General features: G+C 44.3%; 1 protein-coding gene across 2 annotated transcripts in view; it reads left to right on the forward strand.

The window, feature by feature from the left end:
• Positions 1-12,666, forward strand: part of ELMO2 (engulfment and cell motility 2) — a 46,029-nt gene extending 33,363 nt beyond the window's left edge. For both annotated transcript variants that reach the window (XM_073683878.1, XM_073683879.1), the window contains 8 exons: positions 2,174-2,282; positions 9,135-9,271; positions 10,125-10,288; positions 10,706-10,818; positions 10,899-11,006; positions 11,083-11,165; positions 11,262-11,339; positions 11,726-12,666. In XM_073683878.1, coding sequence (XP_073539979.1) covers positions 2,174-2,282; positions 9,135-9,271; positions 10,125-10,288; positions 10,706-10,818; positions 10,899-11,006; positions 11,083-11,165; positions 11,262-11,339; positions 11,726-11,926 — 993 coding nt within the window. In that variant the 3' untranslated portion in view covers positions 11,927-12,666. The remainder of the gene's footprint in view (positions 1-2,173; positions 2,283-9,134; positions 9,272-10,124; positions 10,289-10,705; positions 10,819-10,898; positions 11,007-11,082; positions 11,166-11,261; positions 11,340-11,725) is intronic.
• The last annotated feature ends 13,089 nt before the right edge of the window (positions 12,667-25,755 follow it).

A 25,755-nucleotide genomic window follows, 5' to 3' on the forward strand; every position in this document is an offset into this window, starting at 1 on the left:
TTTTCCAACAAAATTGATGTAACCAATTTTTTTTAGGGACCACATCACATTTGAAGTGACTTTGAGGGGCCTATATGACAGAAAATACCCAAAAGTGACACCATTCTAAAAACTGCTCCCCTCAAGATGCTCAAAACCACATTCAAGAAGTTTATTAACCCTTCAGGTGCTTCACAGGAACTAATGTGAAAGGAAAAAAATGAAAATTTATTTATTTTTTTCCTGCAAAAATTATACTTTAGCCCCAAATTTTGCGTTTTACAAGAGAAACAGGAGAAAATGAATGGTACAATTTGTTGTTCAATTTCTCCTGAGTACGCCGATAACTCATATGTGGTAGAAAACTACTTCTGAGGTACAGTTTTAAGCTCAGGTGGGAAAGAGCGCCATTTTAGAGTTAAAGGGGTCTTCCCAGCGCCTGCGCACAAGTTCCCTGCTCCACAAGGCTGTACGGACGGCAGGGAGAAGAGCGCCGTCCAAACAGAGGAAACGGCGCAGGCGCGGAATCCGGCCGGTAACTGCACGTCACAGGGCCCTGTGACGTGCAGGGGAGGTGGGGTAAGTATGATAACAGGGATAGTAGGTGGGCATTTCATGGCGTCCAGGGGGCGCCAAGCTTAGCAGAAATCATTTAATAGAAATGTGATTACACAGAAACCAGACCGCTAATATGGGCCATACAGGTAAGTATAGATTCACATTTCTACCACCTGTATGCCCATATTAGCAGTCTCAAAAGTCCCAGGGGGTGACAGATTCCCTTTAATCCCTCTATGGGACTACTTTTATTACTTTGATCACTGGTATAATACATTGCAATGCATTATAGCTGTCAGTATTACACTAACAGAACACCTCTTAGACTATGCCAGGAGCATGGTCTAACAGGCCACCTTAGCTGGCAGACACAGAGGTTGCCATGACGACCATCGGGCCCTCACGTTGAAGTCGCAGTGGTGCCAAACGGAAGGGAGAAAGAGCTCCTCCGTCTCCTCCTAAATTTTGTGATCGATATTGATCGCTGCATTTAGGGGGTTAAACAGCACGGGTAGGTGCGGGCACTGCTCCTGGCTGTGACAGCTGAGACTTAGCTATCACTTAAGCTGAGCTCCCGGCAGCGACTGCGTGGGCACGGCTCCTGTGTCACTCATAATCTCCATGACATACCTGTACATCATCGGTTGAGAACCCCTTTCTCACCATGACTTATAGGTACGTCAAATGTCATGAAGGGGTTAAAACAACAGTCTTCCTGAATTGGCCCTTTTGAGTAGATTTCTTTTCAAGCAATTATTTTCTTTATTTATTCTTTTTTTTACCTTTGGCCGGGTTCACATCACATATTAGCCACACGCAATGGCTGTGTCGGGGCTGTCATCTGAAGCCCTGTAAATTGGGATTAGGGTGTATCCGTCAACGGGACCATTGACTAAAATGAAGCAGATGGAATCACTTTGTGCTCTCTGACATCATTTTTGGCTTTTTTGAGGAGAGCACAAAAATGCAGTCAACCACGTTTTTGTGCCCATTTCAGAAAGCTGAAAAAAGGAGGTCTGAGCACAAAGCGATTCCTTCTGCTTCTTTATTGTCAATGGATATCACGAGATACACCCGAATCCATTTTTTAGGGCTTCAGATGGAAACCACGACAACTACAGACATGTAGGAAAAACATGATGTGAACATAGGCTGATTATCAATAGTAAGCTTGTACCATGTTTCCCTCATCTTCTACCTGCTATGCCTGTAGACTGAAGACTACACCACCCAACATTTAAGCGTAGCAGGCTGCTGTGCACACTCCTTCCCTGCTCTAGACATTGGCATTGTGCCAATGACAGGGTGCATGCCTACCACTATAAGATCCAGTGCCCTGTGTATGATCTCACTGCCGGTGTGCTGTATATTTGGGAGTGGCTGTCAAGAAATAAACCACAATACCAGTATATGACACATCATCCATACAAAAAATAATCACTGGTAACGGGACCCACGATGGGAAATCCAATCTAGGAGAAGTATACTAGAACATTTCTGCACATGAGGTTTGGGAACTGTGAGGGTGAGATCCGAGTCTTGGGAAATCCCTTGATATTTACGCATTTTGTTGTATTTCATACTACTGTCCTACATCATTTTCTATGTGTATTCAGTCTTATTCTGTGTTCTGCAGATTGTCCTGGAGAATAGTAGTAGAGAAGATAAGCACGAATGTCCGTTTGGACGCAGCGCCATAGAACTGACCAAAATGTTATGTGAAATTCTGCAGGTTGGAGAACTGCGTAAGTAAAATACCAATTCTGGAGCATTTTTTCTTACATTTAGAAGGGCTGATTTTGGCCATTAAAAGCACTGATCGTCCCTAAATGTGTCGATTGGCATTCATTTAATCAGACGATGAAAACTAATGGGAACGTAACACTAGTTAATACATGTGACAGATCCTGAATAGTGGGAATACAAACCAAGTAGGAGGAAATGGTGAAAAAACGCAATTTAACTAATTGTTTTTTGCGAGGTTTTGTCTGTATGGCGTTCATTTTTACTAATGATTTGGCAGCATGATTCTTTGTCACTATTGTTACAGCAAGATCAAAGTTCTATTTTTATATATATATTGGTCAATAAAAAAATACAGAACTTTGTAAAAAGAGTATTTTTAGGACTTACCATAATATCCCTTTATCGCACTCTTCATTGGGAGTTACAGGAAATCATGGGTGTATGTTGCTGCCATTAGGAGGCTGACACTAAGAATTACAGCCTAAACAAAAATATTTAGATTTGAGAGTCCTCAGTGGTTGATACCTTTTAATGGCTAACTGATAAGATGGTAACAAATTGCAAGCTTTCGAGACTACTCAGGTCTCTTCATCAGGCATAGTGCCTGCCTGATGAAGAGACCTGAGTAGTCTCGAAAGCTTGCAATTTGTTACCATCTTTTCAGTTAGCCATTAAAAGGTATCAACCACTGAGGACTCTCAAATCTAAATATTTTCTATCTTCTGGCTAACACGGTACAAGAATATATATTTTCCCTAGCCTAAACAAAAAAATAGTCGGCTCCTCCTCAGCAGGCTACACCCACCTACTGGCATCAATCTACTTAGTGACAAAGCACTAGGAGAAGCTGGAAAAACACAATGAAAGAAACCACAAACATGCACCCCACAAGGCAACGAAAGAAAAAAGATGGGTGCTGTGTCCCCCAAAGGGATTTTACAGCAAGTCCAAAAATCCTCTTTTCTCAGTCGATTCATTGGGGGACAAAGGAAATCATGGAACATCTCAAAGCAGTCCCAAGGGTGGGAAATGTGAGAATGTGTAAGGAAAATCCCTTAGGTAGCCACCCAAGCGACTGCCAATTGCAATACCTTTCTCCCCAGGCTACTGAACACTGTAACATTTTTTGTAAGTGTGGATGGAAGTCCAAGTAGCAACCTTGCAAAGCTGCAGAATAGAATAGAAGCCTGATGGCAAACGGTTCCAAAAGCCCCCACTCCACGGGTGGAGTGAGCCTTAAAACCTGTAGGGGGGCGCTTTGTTCTTGGCTTGATAAGCTTCCAGAATGGCAGATTGAATCCAGCGAGCAATGGTCGTTTTTGAGGTGCTGAGACCTTGACGAGGTCCTTCTGCAATGACAAACAGGGAATATGAATATCTGAAAGAGGTTGTCCTTGTTAGAAAGTGACGCACAGCTCTGTCCAAGTCCAAATGGTGTAAGGATCTCTCTGATGGATTAGAGTGAGTCGGACAAAGCAAAGGCAGAACAATCTCTTCGTTAAGGTGGAAAGAAGAAACCACCTTATGAAGGAAATAGGATACAGGACGCAAAACTACTTTGTCCAAGTGAAGGACAAGAAATGTGAGAGTGAGAGATCAGATCTTGCAGTTTTGATACTCGTCTTTTGGAAGTGATAGAAATCAGAAACACCACTTTCCAGGAAAGCCAGAACAGAGTAATGCGCTGGATTGTTCAGATGGAGGACACTGTAAGGCCTTAAGCACCAGATTTGAGAGTTGGAAGCCAGATTTTTCTGAAAAAGGATAGACCAGACCGAGATCTGACCCTTCAGGGAAATGAGGGCCAAGCAAGGTGCAAAACCTGACTGCAGGAAGACGACTAGAGACAGGAGCGAAAAAAAAACATTGGGTGAACATTGTGAGTTTGGTATGAGAAGGACTTCTTGTGCCTTGATAATAGTTTGCACGACCTGATCAGAAAAACCTGAGGATTTTAGAACTGAGTCAGAGGCTTCAACAGCCAAGCCGTTAAATTGACTGACAGTGAATTTGGGTTGACGAGAGGACCTAGGAAAGGTAGGTCTGGTCGAGCTGGAAGTCTCCACAGGCTGTCTGCGAGGGGGTTGACCACTTCAGCATACCATGGTCTTCTGGGCCAGTCTGGAGCCATGAAGTTAACAGGAATTCCTTTTGACTTTGATCTTCTTGAGCAACTTGGGTAGCAGTGCTAGAGGACAAAATATGAAAGGGAAAATTGGGACCATGGCATTGCCAAGAAAATTAGGACTATGGAATCTGGAGCAACCACTAAGAGGGTTGCGAGAGTTGGACACAAACTGAGGCATTTTGCGGTTGTCTGGATGCCATCAAATCGACGTCTGGAGTGCCCCACTATAGGCAAATATGATCGAAGATGGTTGTATGCAGGGATCACTCTCCTTTTAGTTAGGCCTTCTCGACGTAGAAAATCTGCAGCCTAGTTGACCACTCTCGGTATGTGGACTGCTGAGATTGCTGGGATTCTTTGTTTCGCCCAGACGAGAATTTGAGACCTCTGCTATAATTAGACGACTCTAAGTCCCTCCTTGATGGTTGATGTAGGCCAGAATGGTGGAGTTGTAGGACTGAATTTGGACTGGGAGGCCAGACAGTTGGTCCGACTAATGGAGAATGGTTAGACGAATTGCTCTTGAGTTGCAGGGTATTGATGGGAAGTAAGACACTGTGACTGTTCCATCGACCTTGCACAGTAAACTTCCGGAAGACCCCTCCAACCGAGAGGAGTGGCGTCCATCATCACAATCTGCCAATGAATCGGATGGAAGGAACAACCAAGACAAATTAAGGGAGACTTCTGCAGATTGGTGGGTTTAGGAGGGGGATATTTTTGTACCAAGAGAGGAAGGCAAACTGTAAAGACCTGGTATGGAATTGAGCAAATGGGAGTCCCTCGATGGCCACCACCATCTTGCCTAAAAATGCATATGCAGAAGCGAAGTTGAAAGGGCAATGGACAGTTTAGGGATTAGATGCCTATTTGTAGCACCAGCGTTTGACTCTGAACTGAGATTGTGTTGTGTGATCTGCAGACTTTCGAGGTTCTTTGAATTGCAAGAGAGCCTTGACAAGAATGTCATCCAAGTAAGGAATGACCACTATCCCCCTGACACGGTAAAGGGCCTTGTAGCCAGCCATGACCTTTTTGAGCACCCTGTGGGCCATGGCCAGCCTCAAGAAGAGAGCCGTGAACTAGAACTGCGACGGATTGACAGTAAAATGGAGGAAAGTCTGGTGCGCTGAAAAGCAACAAACAAACAAATGAAGGGACTTCATCCTGAAGTGGTTGACTTACCTGCTCAGCAATTTTAGGTCCAGAAAGGGTGAAACTGAGCCGTCCTTTTTGGGGATGACAAAAAGGTTTGGTTAAAATCCAATGAAGCGTTCTTGAGAGGGGACTCGAACAATGACACCCGAAAGAAGGAGGGAGGAAATAGCCTGTAAAAAAACGGAAGCCAGAAATGGTGTCTGTGGGAGATGGGATAAAAAGAAACAATTTTGTGGCAGAGTGAAGAATTCTATTTTGTATCCAGAGGAGACAATTTACCTGACCCAGGCTTCATTGACTAAAGTAAGCCACGCGTTCCGGAACAGGACGAGACTGCTGCGCACCCAAAGTTGATTCCAGTGTGAGGGGGGGCCCCCATCATACAGAGGAAAATTTGTTGCTTCGGGTCTGTGAAATCTTGACCGACTAGTTGCATGGACCCTGCGAGGGAGCCATCTTGAAAGATGGCCTCTTCTTTTTTTGAGGGGCAGTATTCCTTCCTCGGGATCTGGACGAGAACACACGAAAGGATCGAAACTGATGCGTCTTACGGTTGGTCAGGGATTGAGTAGTTCTTGCATGAGGGAGCAGGGTGAATTTACGGACCATCTTTGGCATTCAAAATAATCTTGTCAAGGCTTTCCCCAAACAGGCGAGTGCATCGGTAGGGGAGGCTCATAAGGGATCCGCATTCCAAGACTTGAGCCAAAGTAATTGATGGATCACCACAATGTTGCTGAAAGCTTGAGCTGAACAGTTTATTTCGAGTTAGGCAAAGAAAAGATACTTACCCGCATGGGAAATCTGTTCTGCGAGGTTTGGCAACTCTGATGTTGGGCATCAAATATGATGCTTGAGCTCATGTCTTTTGCCTATTCAGTAACTGCCTTGACAACCCAGTTAGCAGTGAATCTGGGCATTAAGCCCACATACTTGGCCTTCACTCTTCTGTCTATGGGATTCTTTGGAAGACCACGCGACAGTATCTGCTGGAAAAGGAAACAGAACCTGTATGCATTTCCGTTTATGGAAGAGTGTTTCAGGCTGCACCTACTCTTTGTCTAGCATCTCACTGAATTCAGAGTGGTTCTAAAAACTTTTGGCTGCATGTCTAACCCTCCTGAAGGACACGGAATCTGTAGGTGATGAGGGATCAGTTTCCGTAACAATGAGGGATTGGTTCACAGCGGAAACAGGAATGAGGACCATGTCTCTCAGCTTTAACGCCTCATCAGAGTCCAAATCCACGTATGATTCAGAATTTAATCCGATACCTGAGGTGATTGGGTCTCAGGGGAGGAGTAGGATGGTAAGTTAAGTATAGGAGTCATGGAGAGAGAAGGAAACAGATGATGAACTCACCCTAGAAATCTGAAGAGATCTGCTATGCTGGTGGGGAGTAGCTGGTGGGTCTGACTCTGGGCTTTGGTCATAGTACCAGTTGAGGTAGCAGACACCGGTAGCAGCTCCACAATAGTGACCAAAGTTTGGAACACTTTAATCAGTTTCACTACATACTAAGAGAGGTTTAATGGCCCAAGCTTGGCTTGGGGGCACACTCTTGTTGCAGGCCTTCGGGGGGGCACCTGAATCGGTGGAGGCAGTAGCAATGGGTGGGTGCAACCAGCACAGGTCACGACAGACTGGCCCACAAGGAATTTGTATTTACATGATGTGCAGGCAAAATCTACAACCAGCAGGGGCTGTGCAGGCTGGTGTGTGCGGTCTTCTCTGGGCTGAGGCATGGTGGAGAGGAGACAGAGAGAAAGGAACAAAGGACATTAGAGGAAAGGGTTTAAAGATGCTAGGAGTAGGAGAGTCTTGCTAGGGGCTGCAGTGTCTGTCTCCAGGTGCAGGCAGCCTACCAGTCCTGGCCTGAAGTGTACGGAGGATGAGCTGGAAAGGAGATCCTGAGGAGGGATTGCGAACTCCACTGGGCTTCACGCTTGAGGCTGCTGGTTTCGGCAGAGAACGCTTGCAGTGTGAAAATGGTAGCAGCAGAGTAGAACCAGTGAGTAGGATCACTGCACAGCAGAAATAAAGCCTGCGCAAGAGCCTGGTAGGCCACGTCTCTTTTTCCCTTGACTAATTGGGCATGGTTGGGCCCGGGGACTAAATTTGAACCCCAGTTCCAGCAGGGCCGCAGATGGCGTGGGTGAGATTGCAAAAGAGGTTGAGCAAGAGGATCGCAGAAGATACCAGAAAGGAAATGGGAATGGCGCCTGGATGAAAATTAAAACGTTGGGATAGCGGTGAGCGACTGCACCAGGGAATGTGGCCCATGAGCCAGCGCATCACAGCGGGATGCGACGTGAGGGTCTACTCTACTCTCCTGTCCTGAATAGATTGCATTAGAAAAAGAAAAGGTCCTGCTATCCAGATGACAGAGGATACTGCCTGTCCCCTGGCAGACTACGCTTTGTCTTCTATGTCGGGAGCACAGAGAAGAAGCCATTCCCTATTCTTTCCCTGTCTAGAGGAGAAAAGAATTAGCAAAAAATACCATGGTCAGAGACTGACCTGTATCTGCCTCCTGTGTGACACTAATCTACACTGAGTCACGTGATGCCAGTAGGCGGGTGTAGCCTGCTGAGCGGAACCAGCTTTTTTTTCTTTAGGTTGTAATTCTTAGTGCCAGCTTCCTGGTGGCAGCGTACACTCATGCTCTGCTGTGACCTCCAGTGAAGCAACTGAGGAAAATAAATTGATATTGTCGCCATTTTCTGAGACCCATACCTTTTTTACTTTGTAATCAATATAGCTGTGTGAGAGCTGTTTTGTTTCAGAGATTAGCTGTTGTTTTCTACTGTTACCATTTTTGGGTACAGAAAACATTTTGATCGCTTTTTATTGTATTTTATGGGGAAAAGTGTGGCAACCAATGATGAGCAATCCTGGCATTTCAATGTAAATAAGTCGAGTTCTTCCATTAGATAGATTTGATAACATAGATTGGACACTTTTGAATTACACAGGATAATAAAGGACAACTCTATTTGGGCCTCTTTCTGACAATCCTATTTTTTCACAAATGTTATTTTTCATGATTGTTTGGTCTTTGTGTCAGTTTTTATTATCATTGTTTTATCAGTAATTTTCTTCTATGCAAAAAAAACCCATTGCCAAGCTTCTCCTGCCGATTGCAATGGTAATCATAGACCGCACACGGATTGTACATGGATGACATCCGTGTGCGTTCCATGATTTTTATGGACCCGTACACTTGACTTGTATGGGTAATTTTGATCTGGAGTTCTGATTAAAAAAAAAATGGATTGACGCTATTACGTTTTTGCAGTCCAAAATAAATAAATCCGGGCACATGAACAGCTCATAGAACATGTACCCCTTAAAATCTATCTGTGAAAATCACTGAATATGTTAATGAAAAAAGGACGTCTGAATGAGGCCTATGGGCATTATCCTTTTTTTGTATCTAGCCACCATTTGTCCTTTCCATGCTTCATAAGCTGAGCAGCTGAATATGGGTATATCATTGATATATGTGGATCTGAAACCTACATATGTGACACTTTACTTCATCATTTTTGTTCTTGTTATACAGCCAATGAAGGTCGTAATGATTATCACCCCATGTTCTTTACACATGAGAGGGCATTTGAGGAGTTTTTCTGTATCTGCATCCAGTTACTTAATAAGACATGGAAAGAGATGAGAGCCACCGCGGAGGACTTTAATAAAGTAGGTTGCCCTATGAAGGTCTATGTGTTTATATCCCTAGTCATATTAAAGGTGTTGTCCAGGTTTGACATGAAAGTCTGTTGTCACTCTGTGACTGCAGACGTGAATTCTCACATTGCGCACATAGTGCACTGTCAGATTTTTCTGATGCTGGTGCTGTCATGTAACCACAAGTGTGTAATATGCATACTCTCGGCCACATTTTGACTAGACGTGCGCGACCTTGCTCATTACCAGTGAATTGAGCAAGGCCACGCATGTCTAGTGGTCTAGTTGGAATCTGGCCGGAAGTATGCATATCACATACTTGCAGTCTCATGACTGCCTAGTCTCACCACTGGCACCGGGGAATCCTGACAGCATACATTGCGAGTATTCAGAAGTCTGCAGTCACATGGAGTGAGGATGCATGTGGCTGGGAGGATGCAAATCACATACTTGTGGTCACATGACTGCCCGCTCCCGGCATCGAAGAAGCCTCACAGCGCAGTGTATGCAATGTGAGGATTCACAAGTCTGCAGTCACATAGAGTGAGTGCAGACTTGTAGCCTAAGGCCGGACAACCCTTTTTAGTAGAAATTTTGACAATTTTCCTGAAGATGATGATGTGTACTATGTCCTACCAAAGTTGAAGTAGCGGTACAGTAGCTCCGGTTAAATGTTCTGAAATGCCAATAAACAGGGACAGAAGTGCCTCACTTTATTTTGACAACTTAGAAACAGTATTCCAATTTCAAATTTGTCAATGTCCTTCCCCTGGTATTTTAGTGGGTGTATTCCCCCCCACTCCAGCAGTTTGTGGAAAATCCAGGCTTTCAAAACTTGTCTGATTCCCTCCGCTGTTTGTTTCAGGTGATGCAGGTAGTGAGGGAGCAGATAACCCGTGCACTGCCCTCAAAACCCAACTCTTTGGAGCAACTGAAAAACAAGCTCCGTGGTTTGAGTTACACTGAAATTCTTCGCCTGCGCCAGTCTGAGCGACTGAGCCAGGATGACTTCCAGTCTCCACCCATCGTGTGAGTAACCGATCACTTCTGCTGTTCTGTTCTCATGACATTTCATACCTATTAGAATCTTACTGGCAGATTATGGAATGTTCCGAGATGTCAGCTCTGAAGCCTGTTAAACTGGCAATGCAATTATGTACTACATTATAGACTTTAAAGGGGTTGTCCAGTGCGCCTCACTTCTTCATCGGCAAGTTACCGCCGACACTGATGATGATCTATAAGGAAACATGCATACCTGCTGATTGTACATTTGTCTTGGCAGGGTTATGGAGGTGCAACTTTTAACAGTGCCACTTGCCTCCCAGTGCGGAAGTGAGCACTGCTAGACAACCCCTTTAACTTAAGCACAGTGCAAAAATTGTAATGCATTTTATTTATACAGTTATTCAGGGATGGGATCCAAATTTCTCTTTCCTCATTTAGTGAGTTACGGGAGAAAATCCAACCGGAAATTCTGGAATTAATCAAACAGCAGCGACTAAACCGTTTATGTGAAGGAAGCAGCTTCCGCAAAGTAGGCAACCGCCGGAGGCAAGGTGACTGAAAATGTCAAATCCAGATTTATTATGTCCATATTTGGAAGGATTTTTGGGGCTAATGACTACTTTTATTACAGAGAGGTTTTGGTTCTGCCGCTTGGCATTAAATCATAAGGTTCTGCACTACGGAGACTTGGAGGAGAATGCACAAGGAGAGGTGCCATATGAATCTCTGCAGGAGAAGAGTAAGACTCCAGAACGGCTGGTTTGCTTAGATCAGAGGTGTTCATCATATTCTCACTAATATAGTTTTCCTTGCAGTCCCAGTTGCTGATATTAAGGCTGTGCTCACTGGAAAGGATTGCCCGCACATGAAGGAAAAGAGTGCCCTGAAGCAGAATAAGGTGGCTGCTGATCTACACTCATACATTTAGACTTTCTTGCTTTATGTCAAGTTCTCACACACAGTTTTGCTACATTACTTTATTCTCTTTATGTAGGAGGTGTTGGAATTGGCTTTCTCCATAGTGTATGATCCAGATGAGACCTTAAACTTCATTGCACCAAATAAATATGAGGTAAGTGGTGGTTGTGCCTTGACTGTTCAATTAAAGAGATTTAACCACCATATTCATAAGACATGCCAAAAATGTCTGATCGGCGGAAGTCCAATCTATGGAAAATTGGGGTCCCCTAGCTTGCTCAGCCGCTTTTATAGTTTATAGAACATGTGTGGCTGTCATGTCATCATATATGCTTGGCTGTTCTAGTAACTTCTATAGACTTGGAGAGCACTGCGCACATTTGTCTACCTTTCTATTTAGACAGAGACTAGAAGCTACCTTGGCTTGAAAAATGAAAGTCCGGAAACTCGTTTTGCCAATAATTGGGCTGCCTCCTTTATATCCATTTTTAGAATTGTTTTGAGACATATATGTGACCTCTCAACTCTCGTTCTCACTAGTACTGCATCTGGATTGATGGAGTGAATGCTCTCCTGGGCAGAGAGATGAGCAGTGAGCTGACCCGCAGTGACATGGACACTTTGCTCAGTATGGAGATGAAACTGCGTTTGCTGGATCTGGAGAACATACAGATTCCTGAGGTGCCTCCTCCAATCCCCAAAGAGCCCAGCAGTTATGACTTTGTCTACCACTATGGCTGACCTGGACTACAGCATGGAGGACGTGCACACCCATGTAGGGAGACACCTCCCATTAACAAGCTGTATAACAACCCAGGTCTGCCCTGAGGGAGGGGGGGCTTATGTATTACAGATCCATGCCCACCACCCAGCTACAGGCCCAGTCCTCAGAAGAGCTCCCATTGGACAGACGTCTGCAGAGGAGCAGTGAGGGTCTTCCATGAAATTCTGGGTTACAGTTCCCACATACCAGCTGCCATGTTTCTCCAGCTCCATTTCTACTAGGTACTGAAGGATGCTGCTTATTCTATGGTCAGTAGCTCTGTAGGGTCCAAATCGGTTCAATTCCATATTTGCCTTAATATTACAGATTGCTTATCCAATCAGATTGCTGCTTCCTACTATCACCTCCATAATGGAGTGCGGCACAATCACAGGCATTTGTGCACAATGCGCTACATAAAAGCACAATCGGTTCTCTTCTTTCATTTTGCCAGTGAGGCATTTTCTGTCTTGTAACAGGATTTCTGCCTTTCGTTTTATTGTCATACCTTCCTCTTTGTTAAGTAGTTGGTGCAAACATGAAGGACTTTTTCATTTCTGTACAAAAGCCTTCTTGACGAGGTACGAATCTCATCCCATAAACCTGTAAATGACCACTGGGATGGGGAATTTGAATGTTTGGGGATATGTCAAGGTACAGGAGGCTGGCATCCAAAATAATATGTAATGTATTGTTACTAATAAATAATTGACTGACATGTGAGTCTCCATTTTATTGGTGCGCTAGTCCATCAGAAGTACACTTCCAGGTAAATCCCAATTGGGCCGGCACCACTGTTATGTATAGAAATAAGATATAGAATATGTAATCACAAAATGCCAGTATGTAAGTGTTGTGGATGGTAGATGCCGGTATTTTTCTATGAAGCTAGAAAAGACAGGTGCATCTCACTAAATGAAAATATCATCAAAAAGTTAATTTATTTCAGTTCTTCAATACAAAAAGTGAAGCTCATATATTATATAGAGTTATTACAAACAGAGTGATCTATTTCAAGTGTTTATTTCTGTTAATGTTGATGATTATGGCTTACAGCCAATGAAAACACAAAAGTCATTATCTCAGTAAATTAGAATACTTTATAACAATAGCTTGAAAAATGTTTTTAAAATCCGAAATGTTGGCCTACTGAAATGTATGTTCAGTAAATGCCCTCAATACTTGGTCGGGGCTCCTTTTGCATCAATTACTGCATCAATGCGGCGTGGCATGGAGGCGATCAGCCTGTGGCACTGCTGAGGTGTTATGGAAGCCCAGGTTGCTTTCATAGCAGCCTTCAGCTCATCTGCATTGTTGGGTCTGGTGTCTCATCTTCTTCTTGACAATACCCCATAGATTCTCTATGGGGTTAAGGTCAGACGAGTTTGCTGGCCAATCAAGCACAGTGATACTGTTCTTTTTAAACCAGGCATTGGTACTTTTGGCAGTGTGGACAGGTGCCAAGTCCTGCAGGAGAATGAAATTTCCATCTCCAGAAAGCTTGTCGGCAGAGGGAAGCATGAAGTGCTCTAAAATGTCCTGGTAGACGGCAGAGCTGACTTTGGTCTTGATAAAACACAGTGGACCTACACCAGCAGATGACATGGCTCCCCAAACCATCACTGATTGTGGAAACTTCACACTAGACCTCAAGCAGCTTGGATTGTGGCCTCTCCACTCTTCCTCCAGACTCTGGGACCTTGATTTCCAAATGAAAATTGGATCTCTGGGACCTTGTGGAAAGTGTCAGTCACTGCCTTCTGGACATCTGTCAAGTCAGCAGTCTTCCCCATGATTGTGGAGCCTACTGAAACAGACTAAGGGACCTTTTTAAACGCTTAGGAAGCCTTTGGATGTGTTTTTTGTTAATTATTTTAATATACTGAGATAATGACTTTTGTATTTTCATTGGCTGTAAGCCATAATCATCAACATTAACAGAAATAAACACTTGAAATAGATCACTCTGTTGGTAATAACTCTATATAATACGAGTTTCACGTTTTGTATTGAAGAACTGAAATAAATTATCTTTTTGATGATATTCTAATTTAGTGAGACGCACCTGTATGTACAGTAAAATTTCTATAACTTCACCATTGACTATGTGCTGCCAAGAACAATGGTTTGTAAGCAAACGTAAAAATAATTGTGCTTTGCTTGTTCGTCAGGTGACTGGCGGCCGGTTTCCACATTGTCAGAGAATGAGTGATCCTAAAAACACTGATTCTTGATAATCGCGCAGTGTAAATTCACCCTATGGGCTCATTCACACATCCAATCTTCCCACCTATAAGAAAAACAGACAGATTATTCTGATCAGACTTTGGTATGAATGTCATCGGGTTTTTCTTGTACGTGGAGAAATAAAAAAAATAAAAAAAAGTTTCTCCATTCTGACAGTCCATGAAAATTAGACCGCACTGAGATTTCATCCGAGTGCTGTCTGATTTTTCAGAGTCCCATTGATGTGCCCTGCCAATTTTGATCAACATCGGACACATCTCCATGATTTTTCGCAGACGGATCAGCAAAAAATTACAGACATGTGAATGGCCCCCTAGATAATCACAGGTTTGAGTGCTGGCCGTGAAAAACATGGAGAGCACTTTTATGTGAAAACCAGATGTGTGAATGAGCCCTAAGTGTCAGTTGAGGAGGGGGTTAAACAGAAACATTTGGAGTATTCCAATAGGTCACTGGATATGATCATAGATGGCCACTTTTTTTTTACCCATTCCAATACGTCATGTCCAGTGAAGAATGATTCCATCTAATTGGGTATTTTTATTTGCTAAATTGGTACCAGCTGTGAATACGACAAGATTTGTCATTTATTTTTTTATTCATATAAGAAAATCACTGATGGTAAAAACTGGCACTGATGAAACTCGGATCCAAAACATCGATGAAAATTGAATAGTTTTTTTTGCTTAGCTGAAAAATCACTCTCATCTGGTCGAGTCCTGACATTGGTAACTACCAAGAGCCCGATATCAATAGCTGAAGTGCCAGTGAAGCCGCTTATGTGTGCTACTACCTATATAATGTCTAGTGTCCCGAATGTTAGTGTCTGCACTGTGCCTATTCTTATGCAGAATAAACTCACATGTTAATTTGCCAGATGAGGTCTAAAAAGCCACGACCCCTCACATCCGTGTGCCACGGTCCGTAAATTCACCGAACGGCCAGAAGTCACCCAAATTAAACCGCCTCAGGAGATCTTCAGCCATTCTGTGCACCCAAGAACCCGTTGTATTAATCTGACCTATTCCGACGCTTTCCTGGTACTCATGAATGCTTGGGCTATGTGCACACTATATCTCTTTTATATGTGTACGCTCTGTGACCTGCCGCCCTAAATAAGTGATTAAAAGGAATGAACATAAGCATTTAAATGTACTAATGACTTACTCTGCATTATGTTCAGTCTTCTGAGGTTTTTTTCACCTACAAAGCGAATAAAATAAGTAACCTGACCAGTCTTCAGGCGGCTTCCGCTCTCTAATTTATACAGGTACAAATAAACTGCCAGCAGACATGGCAAAAAGCGTTCAGGAAACGGTCAAAAAGACTCTTCAGGATAAAAGACACCGGTGTTTCCTCATATCACCGGCGGAAATATCTATCACAAAACACTAGAAAGAATTGTCCCATTCCTTTGTAGGTAAAGGCTACTTGATCTCCATACGTTCAGGCTTACAAAGACTCCAAGCGTTTTATCATTTTGAGCATTTTGTAGGCGTTTTCACCTGAAAAACACTAGTGTTTTCTTCATTGCTTTGTGGATTTCAAAAAATGTTCAGAAAACACCAGTAGAAAGACATTCAAAAAATATGAAAAAGCACTCAGGAATCAACTAAAAAAATGCTTAAGGATTACATAAAAGCATAGAAAGGAGCCATTTCTGAATCATGTTTTGCTGGAAAAATTGACATTTTTGATCATCGAAAAAAAAAACCTTAGTGTGAATATACCCCTAAAGAGATTTTTACTGCCTCGTCAGTGACTCCGGCTGTTGGTGTGTATCCCAACCATGATGTCTAATGGAGTTCTGCTTGTTCACATTGGCTGCTGTGGATTGCCACCCCAGAGAGTCCGAGCATGTTGAGATGAATTCCCTTAGGCCACGTTCACACGTTCAGTATTTGGTCAGTATTATAAATTGTCATGCTGCAGATTTGCAAAAAACGCACTGCAATTGAGTTTATGCTGTGATAAAAAGAAGCTCAGTGGGCAGGAGATTTCTATACATCCCATACACTTTGCTGGAACTAAAAGATGCTGCGTTTTTGATGCAGCAAAAATATGGAGCGTCAAAAACTCACCAAAAGCTCATAATGTGAATGTAGCCTTAGGCCACGTGCTCACAATCAGTATTTGGTGAGATTTTTACTTCAGTTTCTGTAAGCCAAAACCAGGTGAGGAACAATCAGAGGAAAAGTATAATAGAAACACGTTACCACCTCTGTATTTATCACCCACTCCTGATTTTGGCTTACAAATACTGAGGTAAAAAACTCACCAAATACTCAACGTGAGAACGTGGCCTTATAGTGAGTACTGAGTGATCACTACTTGAATTGGTACTTTGTGTGGGCACGATTTGCAAAACCAAATAGTTTTATGTCTGTGATCGGGAATTTGGGTTTGTGTATGCTTTTATTTTGAGCAATATTATTTCAGAACTGTTTGACTATGGGGCAGATTTACTAATCCTGGGTAACAGCTAGAAAGTGTGAACTTTGGGGGAGGATCATCACAGGAATGTTTGAAGTCTGTTTTGTTTGTGGCAGTTTTGCTGTTGTTTGCACCAAATGTCAAACATATTTAAATATCTTTAGATATAACACTTCTGCCTAGAACGGATTTACCACTCTTCACATTATTCGACTACTAGAGTAACTGGGACTTTAAAAAGTTGTAATTCATAAATCTGGCTAAGGCCTACCTAGTATAGCTAACCAAGCCAAGATTACTTCCACAGGATTACATCCACTGGATGCAATTTTTTTGTTTGAAACTGGCCTACGACAAAATTTGTGACTGACTTTTTGGTGCAAAAGTCTTGATAATATCCTTCCTATAAGGCTATGGCCCCACTATCAGTATTTGTTCAGTATTCGGTCAGTATTTTTTCTCAGGTGTGGGAGACAAAACCAGGAGCAGGTAATAAATGCAGAATTGGTGACGTGTTTCTATTATACCTTTTCTCTGAGTGTTCCTCACCTGGTTTTGGCTCCCACTCCTGAGAAAAAATACTGACTAAATACTGATGGTGGGGCCGTAGCCTAAATCAGATAAACAATGGAAGCAGAACGCCCAAATCACTATTATAATCTTTATTAGTGCAATAACAAAAATAATTAAAAAACTGGATAAAATAGGAGTGTGGAACAAAGAACCCCACTCCCCCAGGGGACAACTACATGAAACTAAGACAAAAAGTTAGAAATACAAAATAAAGAGACAAACATACGGTGGCTCAGTGGTTAGCACTGTAGTCTTGCAGTTCTGGGGTCCTGGGTTCAAATCCCACCAAGGGCAACATCTGCAAGGAGTTTGTATGTTCTCCCACGTGTTTGCGTGGGTTTCCTCCAGGTTCTCCAATTTCCTCCCACACTCCAAAGACATACTGATAGGAAATGTAGATTGTGAGCCCCAATGGGGACAGTGCCCATAATGTCTGTAAAGCGCTGTGGAATTAATGGTGCTATATAAGTGAGTAAAATGAATAAAAATGAATAAATAAATACATGTAAAATTACATGATTTGATATAGGTCCATATTATTCAAACTGCATATTCTTGCCAAAAAGTGGCAGCAATAAATATGGAACACAATCCTACAGGGAGTAGCACAGAATAAGCATACACACAGATGTCTCAAGGCAATAGATAAAAAAGGCAAACAATGAGAGTTCAAATACAGATAAGCTCAAAATGACAAGAGATTAAATATAGTACCATATATAAACCAATAAAGGATCAGATCAGACTGGGGGAAGTGGAGGACAGACCCCAACGCACATTTCCCATCAGCTTCTTCGGGGCGGGTGTGACATAATTTGAAATAATTTTTATTATTGTACTAATAAAGATTGTAATAGTGATTTGGGTGTTCTGCTTCCATTGTTTATCGGATTTATATATTTGTTGGGAGTATCCCCTTCAGTTTTGGGTCTTTTTCTTATTAAGTATTTATAAGTTCCTTCCTAGACTAAACTGTCTAAGACTAAATTCACATGAACATACAGTACAGACCAAAAATTTGGACACACCTCATTTAAAGATTTTTCTGTGTTTTCATGACTTTGAAAATTGTACATTCACACTGAAGGCATCAAAACTATGAATTAACACATGTGGAATAATATACTTAACAAAAAAGTGTGAAACAACTGAAAATATGTCTTATATTCTAGGTTCTTCAAAGTAGCCACCTTTTGCTTTAATGACTGCTTTGCACACTCTTGGCATTCTCTTGATGAGCTTCAAGAGGTAGACACCGGAAATGGTTTTCACTTCACAAGTGTGCCCTGTCAGGTTTAATAAGTGGGATTTCTTGCCTTATAAATGGGGTGTTGTGTTGTGTAGAAGTCAGGTGGATACACAGTTGATAGTCCTACTGAATAGACTGTTAGCTGCTTTTTTCTTGTCATAATACAAATTCTAAGTAAAGAAAAACGAGTGGCCATCATTACTTTAAGAAATGAAGGTCAGTCAGTCCAAAAAATTGGGAAAACTTTGAAAGTGTCCCCACGTGCAGTTGCAAAAACCATCAAGCGCTACAAAGAAACTGGCTCACATGAGGACCGCCCCAGGAAAGGAAGACCAAGAGTCACCTCTGCTTCTGAGGATAAGTTTATCCGAGTCACCAGCCTCAGAAATCGCAGGTTAAGAGCAGCTCAGATTAGAGACCAGGTCAATGCCACACAGAGTTCTAGCAGCAGACACATCTCTACAACAACTGTTAAGAGGAGACTTTGTGCAGCAGGCCTTCATGGTAAAATAGCTGCTAGGAAACCACTGCTAAGGACAGGCAACAAGCAGAAGAGACTTGTTTGGGCTAAAGAACACAAGGCATGGACATTAGACCAGTGGAAATCTGTGCTTTGGTCTGATGAGTCCAAATTTGAGATATTTGGTTCCACCCACCATGTCTTTGTGCGACGCAGAAAAGGTGAACGGATGGACTCTACATGCCTGGTTCCCACCGTGAAGCATGGAGGAGGAGGTGTGATGGTGTGGGGGTGCTTTGCTGGTGACACTGTTGGGGATTTATTCAAAATTGAAGGCATACTGAACCAGCATGGCTACCACAGCATCTTGCAGCGGCATGTTATTCCATCCGGTTTGCGTTTAGTTTGACCATCATTTATTTTTCAACAGGACAATGATCCCAAACACACCTCCAGGCTGTGTAAGGGCTATTTGACCAAGAAGGAAAGTGATGGGGTGCTACGCCAGATGACCTGGCCTTCACAGTCACCAGACCTGAACCCAATCAAGATGATTTGGGGTGAGCTGGACCGCAGAGTAAAGGCAAAAGGGCCAACAAGTGCTAAGCATCTCTGGGAACTCCTTCAAGATTGTTGGAAGACCATTTCCGGTGACTACCTCTTGAAGCTCATCAAGAGAATGCCAAGAGTGTGCAAAGCAGTCATCAAAGCAAAAGGTGGCTACTTTGAAGAACCTAGAATATAAGACATATTTTCAGCTGTTTCACACTTTTTTGTTAAGTATATAATTCCACATGTGTTAATTCATAGTTTTGATGCCTTCAGTGTGAATGTACAATTTTCATAGTCATGAAAATACAGAAAAATCTTTAAATGAGAAGGTGTGTCCAAACTTTTGGTCTGTACTGTATTTTCTGTCTTCATGCTGTACATTGTGGTAAACAGACCAATGTTAAGGTGCAGTCTGACAGCCATTTAAATCGGAACGCAATGCTCAGACTGGCTGGCGGGTTTCCTGACCGGAGCTTGACAGCTGCATAGAAATACATGAAGCTGTCACACTTTGATCAGGAGAGCTGCTGGCCAGTCCCTTCATTGCGTCCCGATCTCTGTCCGATTTTAACGGCCGTCTGACTGCGCCCTTAGCCTAAGTGCTTGAGCACAAGAGTTATTTTCCACATTAATGTCAGTTCCATGTGTAGGAAGCTCCTCCACCTGTCCTTATAGTGGACAGACGCACACGGAGCCAATCATGTCCGATATACTGCACCATATACATTTATTTTACTGTATGCCTTTGTATGGAGGAGTAGTATAGTCTAATATGCTATTCAGCAATGCAATGATAAACCAAATTTGTGCATAATGGCCTATGATAGCCAAAGGGACGCTCCTTTGGCCTCTGGGTAAATGCAGCCCTATGAATACTTGTGGTATGAACACAGCTTAAAGGGACTCCCATCAGCAGGATACCTCTCTCCCAACTATATAGATGCGCATGTAGCTGTTTCATATGCAAATCCATCAACACCTTATATTATTGATAAGCATATGAGAATGAAGGGCTATTGTAGATCTTAAGCTCCTGTTACTCCAGCTCTATTCCATGTCCAGCCCTGCTGCTTGTCTGACAGCCTCTGTGCTGTGTGACTTCAGGCAAAGGAGTTGCCAATCAAGCATGAGGAGGAGGCGCTTGGCAGGTAATAGAGCTGGAGTGACAGAGGTTTCAGATTTACAGCCACATTTGAATATCAATGCAAACACTGACTTCTCAATGATAGAGGAGCAGACTGGCCAAGTAGAGGTATTTCTGGACTTGTCTTTGAAAGAGCTAAATGTGCACATATATAGTTTGGGGGAGTGAAATCCTGCTGGCAGATTCATGCTCCCTATACACATAGGGAGAGACCAGTCAGGTGGGAAGAAGCCTCTTGGACTAGTCATCACATCTAGTGATGAGCGAGCATACTTGCAAGTGCTTGGTACTCGCCCGAGCATCTCAGTACTCGAGATGCTCGGAGCTCACCGAGTACTTGCAAGATGCTCGGGCGGATGCTTGGGTCCCCTCCCTGCATGTTTGGCGCTCTTTAGAGCGCCAATCAACATGCAGGGATTGCCTGACACTCATTGTAATGCCGCAGCCATGGTGGTTGTGGCATTACAGTGATTGGCTGGTCGCACAGCGTCATCAGGTCTATATCAGACTTGGCGCCGCTGTGCTCATCACAATCACTCCGGAATCAGACAGTGTAGGGAGAGGTGCTGCTGCGTCAGGGAGAAATTTGCTTGTGTATTAGGTAGTGTAGGGAGAAAAACCGTACATTACACATATCCATCTTAACAAACAGTCCTTCTGAGGACTAATCCATCTGCAGCGATATCGGGCAGAAAGGTTAAATAACAGACTGCAGTGCACATAGGACAAGAGGCTCCATTTCAATTCTGCCTTCTGCTGCTGTTAGATATTTCTATACAAAGGCCCAGGTCTCAGGGGCCAGGAATACTTTTTCTTCTATCTTAATCCTCATAATTTGCTTAAAAAGCAATCCAGAGAACACAGTTTTTGTGCACCATTTGCTTGTTGGCACTGCAGAATACAGCCAGGTCCTTTCCATATTACAGCGCTAAAAATCCAGCTATTTAAAACCGTGTTTTCTCCGTCACACGGATCACATATCTACGTTTTCAGAAAATACTGCCATTTTTGGCCTCCATTCCAATTTTTTTTCACTGTGTCAGCGAAGTTTTTGAAACCGTTTTGCTGTTCAAACTATTTACCTACAGGCCAGGTATTTAAAACTCTGTTTTCTCTGTCACACGGATCACATATACGTTGTCAGAAAATACTGCCATTTCTTGCCTCCATTAAAAATTTATTTCTGTGTGTCAGTGAAGCAATTCACAGCAGTTTGCTGTTCAAACTAGTTACCTACAGGCCAGGTATTTAAAACTCTGTTTTCTCCGTCACACGGATCACATATAAGTTCGCTCCAAACTCAGTCAATTATAGTGAGCGTGGAAGATACTGTCCTCCATTTAAAATGGGCAAGGGACGGGGAACTGGATGTGATGGTGATTGTGCATGCAGAGGCCGAGGACAAGGGGGCAAGCTGAAATTGTGCTACAGCAAACACCCACATCTTCTCGCCCGACCTTCCTGTCCCAATTCCTAGGGGACCGCAGCACACCACGATTGAACCCAGAGCAGTGTCAAAAGGTTGTTGGTTGGATAGCGGATAATGCCTCCAGTCACTTAGCCACCACCACCCTGTCTTCCACACGGTCAAGTCTCAGTAGCCGTGAGTCTGGACCGCATATTCCTCACCCTGATCCTCCTTCCTCCCACCATGCCGATTCCCCGGAGACAACTGATCCCACACTTGGACACTCTGAAGAGCTGTTCACTTTTCCATCTATAGATTCGGGCTTCTCGCCCGGTCCACTTGAAACGGGGCAAGAGGAGATCGTATGTAGCGATGCCCAAATATTTGAGCCACCATGGTCACACGAAAGCGACGGTGGGAAAGTGTCACAAGAGGTGGACAATGATGAGACACATTTACCAGAAAGTCAGGAGGAGGACCAGGGTGCGGAAGTGGAAGACGAGATGTTGGATGATATAGTGACTTACCCAACCTGGCAGGACATGCAGAGCGAGGAGAGCAGCACACAGGGGGAGGGAGGCAAAGCACCCCAACAGGCAGGAAGAAGCAGTGTGGTGGCCGCAGACAGAAGGAAGGCAACCGTTCCCCGTAGCACCAACACGAAGGAAGTTGCCAGTACAACTATTAGGTCTTCCCGAGTCTGGTTGTTTTTTAAAGACTCTGCCGATTACCCCAAAAAGGCCATTTGCACCACCATCCAGGCCAGCATCAGCAGGGGTGGCAAAACGACCAGCCTGACCACCACCAGCATGATCAGGCACATGACAGCAAAGCACCTGACTTTGTGGGCCGAACCCCAGGGCCCAGGAACAGTGCCTGCGGGTGGCACCATTGCTTCTTCCGCTGTCGTGCATGCAAGCCAATCCCCTGTCCATGGTGCATGTGAAGATGCCTCCTGCCCTGCACCTGTCGTTGCACACTCTCAAGTAGCAGCATCAGGAAGCACGTCCTTGTCCCAGCGCAGCGTTCAGTTGTCCATACCCCAGTCCTTGGAACGCAAATGCAAATACGCAGCCAACGCCCCACAGGCCACACTACTAAATTCTCACATTTCACGACTGCTTGCGCTCGAAATGTTACCTTTTAGGCTCGTGGAGACGGAAGCATTCCGCAACCTGATGGCGGTGGCCGTCCCTCAGTACTCGGTCCCCAGCCGCCACTATTTCACCCGGTGTGCCGTCCCCGCATTACACAAGCACATGTCCTAAAACATTAGCCGTGCCCTCAACAAAGCAGTTACCGGGAAACTCCACCTAACCACGGACACGTGGACAAGTGCTTGTGGGCAGGGACAGTACATCTCGCTGACGGCACACTGGGTTAACATAGTGGAAGCCGGGACCCAGTCGGACCTTGGGACGGAACACGTCCTCCCGACGCCAAGGATTGCGGGCCCTAGGTCAATCAGGGTTTCCCCCACGGTCTACAGATCCTGCACCTCATCCTCCTCCCCCTTCTCCTCCTCTTGAGCCTCCATCTCCGAAATGACCACATCAGTCACAAGCTGGAAGCACTGCCTCGGCCAAGCGGCAACAGGCTGTGCTGAAGCTAACATGCTTAGGTGACAAAATGCACAATGCTGAAGAGTTGTGGACAGCTCTGAAAGAGCAGGCAGATCTGTGGCTCACACCGCTGAACCTACAGCCAGGCATGGTCGTGTGTGACAATGGCCGGAACCTGGTGGCAGCTCTGAGGCGAGGCGAGCTCACACACGTACCATGCCTGGCCCATGTGCTTAACCTCGTGGTTTACCTTTTTCTCAAATCCTACCCGGAGCTGCTGGATCTGCTTGTTAAAGTACGCCGCCTGTGTACCCATTTTAGTAAGTCACCTACAGCTTCCGCCGCCCTTGCCGTGTTTCAGCAGCGTTTCCAGCTTCCGTCTCACAGACTGGTATGTGATGTCCCCACGCATTGGAACTCTACACTGCAAATGTTGGGAAGGATTTGTGAGCAGAAGAGGGCAGTTGTTGAGTACCAGCATCAACAAGGCCGTTTTATTCGGTTCAGACTCCACACATAAGACCCCAGGAGTGGACATGGATGTCAGACATATGTACCATCCTCCAAAACTTTGAGGACTCCACCAAGATGGTGAGGGGCGATGACGCCATAATTAGCGTCACCATCCTGCTTCTCTGTCTTCTGAAACGCTCTCTGCTCACAATCAAAGAGGATGCATTGCAGGCGGAGCACGATGAGATGGAGCAAGGAACCATACAGGGTGATTACACACATCCCAGCCTCATCTCATCCCAACGTGGATTGAGTGACAATGAGGAGTAGGTGGAGGAAGGACAGGAGCTAGTTTCATGCGCTATAGACGGTACTACCTGCACAACTGTCATACCGTCTGTTCAGCGTGGATAGCCAGAGGACAGAGAGGAGGAGGAGGAGGAAAGCATGGTCAGTTATCCCCTTGGTGAGGACACGGAAGTCTTGCCTGTTAGTAGTCTGGCACGCATGGCTGAGTTTATGTTACGCTGCCTTCCCCATGACCATCACGTTCTCAAATTTTTGGGTGACAGTCGTTACTGGTTGGTGACACTTCTAGACCCACGCTTACAAGGAGAACTTTATATCTCTTATTCCTGAAGCGGACAGGTCTACAAAAATGAGGCTGTACCTGAAGGCCCTTGTTGTGGAACTATTAAAAAAAATTCCCATCTGAAAATGCTGGCGGCAGAGGGCACACTTCGTTGGACAACCAAGGAGTACAGGCGAGAGAGACACAACTTCAATCCAGCAGAGGCAGGGGAACACTGTCAAAGTTCTGGGAGAGTTTTCTCAGACCCTCCCATCACACAGGCCCTGAGGCGCGGGGTACTATCACAAGGAGTGCAAAGTTTGGGAAGATGCTGAGGGAGTACCTTGCCAACCGTACCAACGTCCCCCGTGATTCCTCTGTGCCTTATAATTATTGGGTATCCAAGCTGGATACATGGAGTGAACTGGCTCTCTATGCCTTGGAGGTCCTGGCCTGCCCTGCCGCCAGCTTTTTATCAGAGCGGGTTTTTAGTGCCGCTGGTGGAATTATAACTGATAAGCGCATCTGCCTGTCAACTGAAAATGCTGACAGGCTGATTCTTATAAAAATGAACAAGGGCTGGATTGAGCCAGACTTCTCAAGACCACCGAATGATAGCAGCGTAACATAAACTCAAATCCAGTGTCTTTTCTTGGGAGGTATATTTCCATGCACCTTTTCACACCCACACATGGGTATACGCTTCCTGATTTTAGCTATTTGCTCTTGTCCTCCTCCTTCTCCTCATCCTCCACCACCATATCACCAAGGTCACCGTGGTCCGTGATGCAACACCCACATAATTTTTTTAAAGCGTCTTTATGATGCCCTTTAAAAAAATTTTTATACAGTATGTTCATGTATACCCCCAGGGGTAAATGTTTGTCAGCCCATACACTTAGTGCATGGGCATTACAAGTATAGGAGGCCCGCTCCTTTATAATGGGAACATTTTTTTATGAGGCCCTCCTCCACGCCTCTTCCAAGGGGCATTGGAGTGCCTCCCAATTTTTGGCAGCCCTTGCATTCACTGCATAGGCCAACACTATGGGAGACCCACTTCCTAATAATGGGAATATTTTTATATGAGGCCCTCTACGTCTCTTCCAAGGGGCATTGGAGTGCCTCCAAATTTTTGGCAACCCTTGCATTCAC

The sequence above is a fragment of the Phyllobates terribilis genome, unplaced genomic scaffold (assembly GCF_046119375.1).
Source record: "Phyllobates terribilis strain yellow unplaced genomic scaffold, ASM4611937v1 Scaffold_5__5_contigs__length_657084704, whole genome shotgun sequence".
Taxonomy (NCBI): domain Eukaryota; kingdom Metazoa; phylum Chordata; class Amphibia; order Anura; family Dendrobatidae; genus Phyllobates; species Phyllobates terribilis.